The 11,786-nt window shown below is 29.3% G+C and overlaps 1 protein-coding gene across 1 annotated transcript; it reads right to left on the reverse strand.

Moving 5' to 3' along the window:
- Window positions 1-1,971: 1,971 nt before the first annotated feature.
- LOC107450139 (MATH and LRR domain-containing protein PFE0570w) lies at window positions 1,972-11,786 on the reverse strand. Its single transcript, XM_043046830.2, has 2 exons — window positions 11,649-11,786; window positions 1,972-6,124 (listed from the first exon to the last, which is right to left on the reverse strand). Exon 2 carries the CDS (start codon window positions 6,030-6,032, stop codon window positions 2,946-2,948), a length of 3,087 nt encoding a protein of 1,028 aa, XP_042902764.1. The 5' UTR covers window positions 6,033-6,124; window positions 11,649-11,786; the 3' UTR covers window positions 1,972-2,945.

Here is an 11,786-nt window from a genome sequence, read left to right on the forward strand (position 1 = left end):
AAGCCAGGTGTCTACCTCTCTATATTATTTTCTCTTTTACCTGTCGTTTCAATGCAACAGTGTATTAAAGATTTACTAAGTTAGACAAGAAAATATTTGGCTCCAACTATTTCTACTTAGTTTTAGAAATAAGTTGTGTAGATTATTTGGTTTTGTTGTTTTACTTTTCTTTAAGAGAATAGTTGATTATATCAGGCTGAAATGTCATATTTTTTTATGCCTGTGCCATAGTCGTGTTATACTTGTACAACCATACAAAGAGTTTTGGTGATATATTTTGTACGGAAGATGTAGAGCATCTTATATTGTGAGTAGTATTTTATTAATTGATGCAGTGGTTGTATGAGACCTGCTTAACATAAAAATGGATTTTTTTCCCATTCATCTTCTAATATTTGTGTGCAGAGAAAGTTATGAAATGTTTGAATTGTTGCTTTGTTGTTTTTTTTTTTCAGAAAAAAATATGTACAAATATGTGAATATAAAAAGACTAGTTGAGATCTTCCTAAAATGTGAAAGAGTTGTAGTTTCTGATATTAAAAAAAAATGTCAGAAAACTTAATAAACAACAAATTTTTTTATAAAGATTTGTCATTATTCATTATATTTATTTTATCATTTACATTTATTTTTTCTCTTTGTCACATTTAATGTTCATAAACTCTGTTGCAATTTAAGTTTAAAACAAATATTAATCCTAATTTTTTCCCCTTGCCTAACGTGCTCCAAATATGGTTAAGTTGTTTAAAAGCTAATTTGCTTATAGGTTTTAAAAGTAAGTTATTCAAACAAATGATGGATATGTATCGCTCATGGGCTGCAATAGCAGCACAACTCAAAAAATCAAGTTTTGAGATAAGTGGGTTTAAAGTTTTCATTGCTAGAGAAAATGCATAGGAAATGCTTTAGTTTGCTTATACGAAGATTACCTTCAGGTTGAATTATGAGTTGTGCTAGTATTGCTGCTGAAAAGAATGTGTTTTCATATTTACACCTGTTCTTAGTCCAAAATGCATGTGTTTTGAGTTATGCCTCTATTGCAGCCCATGGACGATATAATTTAGTTAGTGTATTATACTTATTTCAGTTAAAATTAATTTTAAGACTTAAAATAAAACTAGTATAATATTTATATAACTTATATATTTATACTATTTTTGTACTCTTATAATTATGAGATTTGATCAATATGTAAAAACTTTTCATGGTGAGTTTACAGATGGTAACATTATGGTCCCCATAGAGAAAAAGAGCGGTCCAAAGTTTGGGTTCCTTTAATGTTAATTTTATTATTTGCATATTTCGCTTTATCGCAAGAATCTGTTATTCAAATTGAAAATTTTTTGCACTCAACTATAAAATTCGTTCATCCAAAGATATTCCATTAAGAATATAACTTTTAGCTAATATTTATTCTATATTATTTTATTTCATAATAGTTGAAAAAACTTTAAAGTAAAAGGTTTAAAGTAAAAGTTTTTGGATGGTGAGTGCATTGTTAGTAAAAGAATTATTGGTACTTTTTGTCTGCCTGAGTAAATTCAATTATATTTTACTTATTTATCTATTTATTTAAAAATAAATAGATATCAGTCACCTAAAAAAAATATGTAGAGTTTACTTGCTCCCATTGACTTTTCATTGGTAACTTTATCGCATGCTCACAGATAGTTGTTAAAAAATTCTTCTAAAAGGGCGAAGCATTTTTTAATAACTTTATGCAGCTTTTTAATTACTGGTCACAGGTACATACAGTTTCCACTTTGTAACTTTTCATTTGTAATTTGATAGTTTCACTTCATTTAAAAAAAAAAAATGCAGTAAAGTCGAAACAAAATTATCGAAAACTGTCACAGTAAATTCAAAATTTTTTTCACTATTCACTATTATCAATAATTTGTTATTCTTCAGAGCTATTTTTGGATTCTTATTTGAATTGTAAAGACAAACATTCAACTGATTAAGAAAATCTTCAGAAAATATTAGATTTTTATTTGACAAAACCTATGAGTTTTATAATGTTCAAATAAGTTTCATTTCAAATATTTTAATGTATTACATATATTCACCTTTCTTATAATTATAATATAAATATATGTCTATACAACAATTTAAACTTTTGGCTGTGAGTGTTATTTTCTGTTATTTGGCCTTCCTATAGAGATTATTAAAGACCTTTATTTTAAAATCACTACAAAGTATAGTTAATGTAGAAAGCTAAGGCAGTCACTTCACTGACAGTATAAATAATAAATCACTGGCTTGAAAGGAAATATTATAGATACTAAGATATTTATTAAGAGATCAATTTTCCGAAACAATTTTAAACAGGATTATTTAAAACATTCTTTCAAACTTTGACAACTAATGGCATCTCGCATAAATTGGTGATAATTCATGTCTGTATATGTAAACAGAAATTTTTGTGGAAAAATGTGTTTTTTTTCTTTTTCATAGAAATTGAGGTTTCTTAGCCCAAACTTACTTCTTACTCTGCAGCAATTTGGTCGTAAAAATCAGACAGGATTAAGCTTTTCCACTTAATATTGGATAGATGCACGAATAATTTTTTCGCAAATAATAATTAAACTATTTTCTGTTGGGAAATTCACAAACAACAGACTTTAAGGTTTCTTATTATTCCATGTGTCTGTCTAAATCGGTGAGTTAATTTTGAAACTTTATATTAGACAATAAAATAATTTTAAAAGATAAGCATGTCATGAACATCAAGCTTTCACAGACGTTTACAGAAACACAGTTTCTAAAATTTGTCATAAGAAGGAGTTAACATTGAAAAGTGTACATTGCTTTATAAATGAAGAACTCTTGAACAATTATTTTAAAATTTGCAAGCTACTTAAAATACATTGCAAGTAACTTTATAACATAAAATACATCACCCTGCATTTACAAGCTCTTAAAATCATAATTTTATATTAGAGTTATTTAACTGTTTCTCTGAAGAGACCAGTCACATTTCTAGACAGTATTCTATGTTCTTTCTTTAAAAATAATAAACAGTTCTGAATTTTGTTCTTTATGATATCTACAGTTGCTGGATTATCAGCTTGAAAGAGGAGAAGTAATTCACCCCAAGCATCTTGAACAATACTGTTATCGAATCCATCTGAATCGAATTTCCAAGGAAGTAAGTCAATGATTTCAACTGCTTCTGGCACATCTTCAAAGATTCTTACGAAAGCTCTGCTGTCTACTGAGTTCGAATTTATAATTAATCTTTCGTAGCACATTTGAAGTCTTTTGTAGAAAGTAAGAGTATCTGAACTCTTGTGCTCTATTATCTCATTCATAAACTCTAGCAATTCGTGGTTTTTTATAACTGATTGATAGTTTATTTCAAGCAAATGTTTGTAAAATTTACTGATAACATTGCACGTTTCTTGAAACTGGGTGCCACATTGTACTCCGTATATGTAAACATAGGATGAAGAATCAATATCCTTCTGAAAGATTTCTTTAATTTCATATTCTTTAGCATTCACATCTTTCTTACAGTCAGTGCGGGTGAAAAAATTTGCAAAAAAACCTCCAACAGCACCAGCTACTTTTGCACCTAATTGCACACCTGGGTGAGGTACAAAATTAGCTGCACCAGCTGCAATATTAATTGCTGCAATCACGTGTTTCATTGTATCATTTTTTCTAGAAGAATTGTTAATTATCATCACTATTTGTTCTAATAAGCTTATGCTCTGTTTTCGTAAGTCTATCCATTCATAGTAAAAAGATTTAAACATATCAAGTGTTCTTTGGCAACCTACTATCAGATCAGCTATTTCTTTGCCGTCGTTTATTAAAGATTTTAAATCACTTTTTGCCATAGTTATAGAATTTTCCGGCAGTCCAGGGATTTTCCTTGTATTATTGCTATTGGTTAATATGATATTACTTAGTACGTCTTTTACAAAGGTTTTATTTTCTCCGTCTGCTTTATCTAGGTTAATGTTTTCTAGAAATTCAAAATGATCTTGTAAATCCTTGTTCATTAATTTCGCATAGGGAATTCCAGTTTTCTCGTTTTGCGATGATTTAAAAGAATTATTTTTGAGTTTTGTTTGTTCTAGATTTTTATCAGCGGCATTCTTAGATGGGAATTGTTCTTCTGAATCTTTAGTCAGGGCGCCTCCAGATGCTACATAGTGCATTGTAGTTTTTCTTGTTTGTGGATTGTCAAATGTATTACTTTTGAGTTTGGCTTCAGGATATTGATTGATCATGATCTTCTTTTTGGTAGGACGGCGAAGTTTTGGATCATATATTTTGAAATGAACCACATTTTTCTTGTCAGCATGGCCAACATCACCGGTTTTCTGGCTTTGTTTATTTATAAATTCAGAAGATTTATCTTGTGGAATGTTAATTGGTTCGTCCAAATCTGAATTATCAGTTGAAGATTGCCAGTGAAGATTGCCTCTGAAAGTAAGCTTTTTACCTTGACTAACTTCGTTTTTTGATGTCTTTCTTTGGTCCAAGCAGTTGGATTCTTTCGATTCCTGCTTTTTTGAGATGTTTTGATTTTTAAATATGGGGATATTATCTTCATCAAGTTTATATTTCTCATCACTGGTCTTCCAATTGGAATTGGGTAACCTTTTACCTTTATCATAATATTGGGGAACCTTGTCTCCTTGAAAATATTTTTTTAACTTTATATCATTGTCCCATAAAACTTCTCTATCATTTATATGACCAAGATTGGAGATATTTTGCCAAACAATGTTATTTTCCTGATCTTGATGTATATCTTTGTGCATATTTTCTAATTTTTCTCCTCGAACATATGTTATCTTCTCAGTTGTGTAATAACTCATGTTACCTTTCTTGTGAAAAGTTTCTCTAGTACGAGTAGCAATTCCGGCTTGAACGTTTGGAAAAACTTGACTGTGAAAAGTTTCTCGAGTGCGAGTCACTCGTCTTTGTTCATTGTTTGTAAAGTTTCTTCTAAATTTACCTTGTAAAGGGCGAGCTTTGCAAATGGCTAAGTTTTCCCGGCTCACGCTAAGGATTTCATCTGAATTTGGTTTTATATTTTTGTTATTTGGAACATTTTGATCTTTCATTTCTCTTGTATTTTTGTTATTGCCGTTTCTTTTCTTACCATCACGCTGATAAGACTGTTGTATATTATTTTGTTTGTACACTTTTGTTATGTATGTTTTGGGTTTGGTTCCTGTTGCCGTTTCTTGAACTTCCCGCATTTTTTTCGCAGTTTCGGAACATTCGAAAACCTTTGTTTTTGATGTCTCCTGGATTGATTTGTCTTCTGAAAGTTCATACGCCGCTGTAGCATCTGATATCGCAGCTAAAGTCAACTCCGATTCATTTGGAGCATACGAAAACTTTCCAAATGTCTCTTCATTCAGTCCATCTAATGATTTTTCTGAAACATTGTCATTGTTCGAGTTACTTCCTGAATCATGTCTGAATCTTCGGTAAGTATAATCTTTAGGTGAAATACATTTATTGTGTTTTGTATATGAATTTTCTGGTATTCCAAGATCAATTAGAGAACTTTCATAATTGCTATCTTTAGTTGAAGTATAAATATTTGTATTTACTGGCACGTCTGAGTCTATTAAGGAATTTTCATTAGTTCCATATGATGAATTAGTAGGGAAAGCCTTTGTTTGTTTTAAATTTTCTGATGTGTCTAGGTCAATTAAAGGACTTTCATAAGAACTTGTGTGTTTATTTTTCAAGTTATCATTGTTTGTTGGGGTCCATATTGAATACAAGGAAACATTATCGTCTTCAACCTTACACACTTCAGGCTGAAATAAACCGTATGCTTCTGCAGGATTCGCTTTTTCCAAAGTGCTGAAATAGGAGCTAGTGCTTTTTGCTTGTGACCCAGAAGGAACAACATTCTGTTTATCAGGAGAGGATGCTTTCGGAGATGAATACAAGGTCTGAGATTTTGTGTTTTGCAAAATGTTGATTGTGCTTTTATCAATAGCAGCCCAAATGTCTCTTACAGATTTGTCTCGTAATACGGCTTTGGGTTCCATGTCTAATGTTTAAATCTTAAGTTTTTGTGGCAATGATTTTTATTATTCTAAAGCTATTTTAGAGCCATCTTCGACGCCTTTGATTGCTTTTCCTGAAATTAAAACATAAATAAGAAATTAGAAATGCAAAATATATATAAATGGTGAGGAACCTAATATATAAATGGTGATATATATATAATGGTTATAACTTAATATATAATGGTGACTGATATATACATAAATGGTGACGAACTTAAATAATTTGCATGGTGTTCTGCAATCGCCAACCGTAAAATAGATTTTCCTTAAATGTTTGCTCATCACAAATGAGGTAAAAACAAGTCGGGGACGTGAATTAATGTTTAACCTAAGAGAAAATATAAATGCTATCGGAATTTGTCGAATTATTAGTGAGAAAGAGAGGATGAAAAACATTGAATTCAGGTCCTCGGAGGTGCATGCATATATGTATATATATATACATATATATGTATATATATATACATATATGCATGCACCTCCGAGGACCTGAATTCAATGTTTTTCATCCTCTCTTTCTCACTAATAATTNCATATATATATATATATATATATATATATATATTAAAGTCAAAAACAGAGAAAACAAGGAAAAAATAAAAAATTAATGAAAAGAGAAGAAATTTTTTTTTTTGAAATAAAATAAAATCTTTAAAAAAAATTTTTAAAAATAATATTAAAAAGGAAGACAAAAAAATTTAAAGCCGTAATCTCTTCATCAGCTCACACGATTTTATCCGCAAAAAGAAGTGCTTTCTACTATTGTATCAATATAGCCGTACAATAGTGTGAGGAGCACTCAAAAAACTTTTTGAGATCAAAAAGAACATATTAAGTAAAAGATATATCATGTAAAAAACAGATGTTTGTTCTTTATGTTCTTAACTTATTTTATGAGTTTTATATACTTGCAGCTTATGCGCAGTAAATAAAACTTATTATTGTTAAACTTATTACTTATTAAAACTTATTCATTTTTTTCGTTTTTCTCTCTTTATCCATCATGTCTTTATTGTGATATATACATATATAGATATATATCGATATATATACATGTATATACATAATTTTTTTTTGTATAACTGATTTATAAAATTGGCTTATCTCTAAGGTATATTCCCTTTATGCGATGAATATAATATTCAACAGAATATTTCTATTTAATTTTAAACGTGATAAATTCTAAATTTAAATTTATCTAAAGTAGAAAGAATGCGTTTGTAAATTTCGCTTACATTAGTGATAATTTTATCTGATAAGTAAAATTTTCTTCATATTTTTTCCTCCTGTGTTATCAAAGTTTTATCGGTAAATAATCGCTGATGTCTGTTGTCCTGACTTCTGAGAACCGAATAATTTTTTGAAAAAGGAAAGTAAAATATTTCTTTGAAAACAACAAACATAATTCATTTTTCATTTCTGTCTGATTACTCTAGTAATAGTGGACAACAATATTGTTATAACAAAATTTTTACTATCCATCATATTTCCTGGTAATGACAAGATATCTGCCCCATAGTATATATTAAGATAAATTGGACTAATTGTTTAATTCATTTTTAATATCATTTAAATAACTATATTGATAAATTGTGATTTCAAATAAAACTTGCTCTTTGGATATTTAAATTAGATTAGCAATTTAGTTAAAAATGAAATGAAAGCATTAAAAATTTAATATGTGTTTCTAAATAACATAAACCATTATCATATTTTTCCACAGGATATTCCGCAATCACCGCAATACGTATTTTTAGAATCCCGTTACCTATATTTTTAGAATTCCTGTAAAAAATCAAGTCAAAATATGTTCACATTTGGGAATGGAAATTATTATTTACAGAATAGGTAAAATAGAGTTTAGTTTAAACAACCAAAAAAAAGGGAGAAAAAGTTCTAAACTGCGTCAAACAAGTATCCTCCTTTTAGTAAATGGTAAAAAATTACATGACCTCTCGCAATGAGTTTAGTCGAAAAAGTAAATAAAAGGAGGATTCTGCTACTTAGTTACCTGATGTCACTGATGTCGTGACGACAGGGTCAATAGTTAAAGTCTTCTATGTACAAAAAGTACAATTTTGTACTTGAATTTATTTACGCATCTGATATTACTGTCTGAGTATACTTAGCGAATAATTTGAAGACATAATTTCAAAATAGTCTTTTAACACCGCTTATTACATATAGTGTTAAAACTTGTTTGATTGCGTTTATAAGAAACACCTCTAAGTTCCATCAGGAAATCAAACTGGTTTTGCAAATCGGCCTCTTCACTGGGGATTCGACAGGTTTTGAATGTGTTTTTTTTCCTTCTCGCTTGTGATCGTTTATGTATACGCTAATTTTTCTTCATTTTTGGCGAAGGAATCTGAAAATATACATTAAGGTTGGTGTTTTCTTGAGGTTGATGTATCTTTTATATTGTGTTTTGATTAAAAAAAAACTATATTACAAATAGCACCATAAAGTGCGTAACATATTGCTTACCTTAAAATAAACTATCTTTTAAAATAATGACTGAGTACCTCCTCCGCGAAAAAATGTCTAGTTCAAAGAATTCAAGAGGTGGAGAGGAGCATTTGTGCAGTGCCCGGCGTTTTACAAGCTGTTATTGGCCTAATAATTATCTAATAGTTTTTTTTTATTTAGTTTTCAAACATAAAAATCAGCATTATCCAATTTGTTTCGGCTATGGAACTTCAAATGATCGAGCTTTTTTGGGACGCCGCATTATAAAAAAAAGTTCATTATCAGCTATGAATATACTAACCAAAAAGAAAAAAAAAATCTCCTAATTATTTTGAAACCTTTGAATGCATAGAATGAAATATTTAACAATATGAATTTTTTCTAGGTGCATGCATAGAGTGAAAAAAAATATCCTTAATTATGTTTTTTAAATTTTTATTTTTGTTTTTAACAAAATTGTTATAAATAATGAGAATAGTTAACATAAAAACGTAATTCTTTATTCTTGAATTTAGTTATTTTATTTTGATTTGAAAGCTCGATAAGAAATACGTATGAAACTTTTATAAATGCATATTCTTTTCATAATTTATTCAATATATTGTTATTGAAATTTTTTTTATAAAAATTTTGCTACTTTTTTTTCTTTCGCATTTTACATAACAAGTTCATATAAACAAAAGAAGTATTAAATATATTATGGATTATTGATTGGATATAAATATCACGTTACCGATTTAAAATATCCCAACTCACGGAACCCTTGTCATCCTTCACAAAAACCTAGGGTTCCGCGGAACACATTTTGGAAACAGCTGATATACATGATTGCCTAAGCATGGTTCTTAAAGACAGTTTTGGGAGCAAAATGCAAAACATAGAAATTTAACCCATAGAGTTACAGTTAATAACATGATTAAAAAATTTGTTTGATTAATTCATTTAAATTTAGCAAGTTAACTCTTGAAATCGTTAGATTTAAGACAGCCATAAAATCATTTTAATGGAAAAAATTGCTTAGTTCGTTTTTAGGAATTAAAAAAAATTAAAAAGCAGTTTATCTATCAGAATTATTTAAACTAAAATCTAACTGGTTTCTGAGTTACTTACTTTCCTAGAGGCTCTGCAGAAACATAAAATTTGAAGGGCCCCTCGCAATGCCTGGCAACTGCTCTAGGACTATATCGCATGATAAATCGGTGACCTTTTTGTTTTTTCTTTTTTAAATAGCCCAAAGATGACTAAAAGGCACTTAAAACAACATAAAAAGTAGACTTTGGACAGAATAATTGAATCAGAATTTTTACCTAGTACTTTGTAACAGGGTTTTGGAAGTAATATGCTATTTTTCTAACAAATATGATTCAATAATAGGTACAAAATACCTGTTCCGGAAAATACTAGCCATTTCTACGTTGAAATAAAAACGAAAATGGACGAAAATAAACGCTGAGAAAGGTTAACAGGAAAACATACCTCTTCATTGTTGAATTTGGTTACTTTTATTTCGATAAGACATTTTAATGCAATTAGTTTACAAATGCCTATCCTTTTCATTATTCATTCATTATATTGATATTAATAATCGAATAAAAAAGAAAAAAAAAGGAAGAAAAACATTGTTTTGGATTTACCTTCTTCACAAGCATTTTAACGAAATAATTCCATAAAAATGACAGAATACATAATGAATTATTAATTGGATATAAATTTAATTACAGGTTTCGAAAATCATAACTGGTTTAAAAAAGTCCTAACACTCGGTACCCCCGTGACCCTTTTTACGGAACCCTAGGGTTCCGCGGAACAGATGAACCTTTGGAAAACGCTATTGTACGTAGCCGTCTCCGAACGTCGCACTAGGAACCGGCCCATATCCAAGAGGTCGTGGGTTCGATCCTCGCCGGCCGAAGACTCCCCGTGTAGTAAATGGTGACTGATGCACGNCTTTGGAAAACGCTATTGTACGTAGCCGTCTCCGAACGAGCCACTATTTAATTTCCTAAGACCACCACTCATAATGTATTGGACAACATCTGGTTCAATTTTATCTCTTAAATATTATTATATATTTGTTATAGTTTGTTATATATTTGTTGCATGACTTTATAAAACGATTGTTTTTTCTTCGTTGGACTGAGTTTTGAGTTACAATGGAAAATTACATGACTGGAATAAAATTTAACTCGAATAGTCTTTTGATTAGTTTATGGCATATAAATATATTATGCGATTCTAGTGAATTTTGTTCTATGATCAAAATGTGAAAAAATGCACAATAAAAATATCCAATAATGTATAAACTGCAAATTATAAAACGTAAATGGTAATGGATTGGTCATGTTTTACGTAAACCTGAAAAATGCAAAGGAAAACAAGTTTTTGATTGGAAGCCTGAGGGGAATAGAAAAAGAGGAAGACCTAAAAATACTTGGCGCAGAGCGATTGTAAGTGAATGAAAACAGTCAGAAAGACATGGCGAGAGGCAAAATATTTGGCCACAAATAGAGTAAGAAGGAGAGCTATAATAGACCCCTTCACTCCAATTCGGAGTGTGGGAATATGTATAATGTGTAAAAAATGTTACAAATTTATCACTTTATATGCAATGATTAAAGAAAATTCATCATTAAAAATAAGCGAAATTCATTGAAAATTTGTTTTCTAAACAATATTTCATCTCTTTTATGAATATAGGCTATACATTTCTAAGAAAAATTAACATTTTCTGCCATTTTTAAAGCTTTGACCCAAGAAATATATATATACTTTTAATTAATTCTGATTAAAAGAATAGGATAATGGTACATTGGTGAAACTGAGTACTAATATGGGAATATTCCCGTCACTGAAGAATCTTAGTACTATAATTTTTTACAAGTGAATAGCATGTAACCTTTTTTTTTTTTAAATATATTTAGACTAAAAAAGTTTCAGAATTTTTTTCCTCGTATTCATATTATCGAAATATAATAAATCTTCGAAGTTTAAAAGGTAGCTGTGGTTTAGCCAGCAAAATTATTTTCTAAAGGCGATAAAAAAAAATCCATATTCTGTAGCAATAATATCTAAAATTAATATAATACATTCGAAATTAATTTTATTGTTAAATATAAACAAGCATACCTTTTTACTCGCTCAATCATATAAAGTTTTCGCACAGTCGGTAGCTTTCTCTCATCATTGTAGATGTAAACTCAAAAATACACCTGAGTCAACAGAAGTAAAGTCGTTAAAAAATAGTTCGATGGAGTGTTCTTATCA

The sequence above is a fragment of the Parasteatoda tepidariorum genome, chromosome 5, assembly GCF_043381705.1.
Source record: "Parasteatoda tepidariorum isolate YZ-2023 chromosome 5, CAS_Ptep_4.0, whole genome shotgun sequence".
NCBI lineage: Eukaryota > Metazoa > Arthropoda > Arachnida > Araneae > Theridiidae > Parasteatoda > Parasteatoda tepidariorum.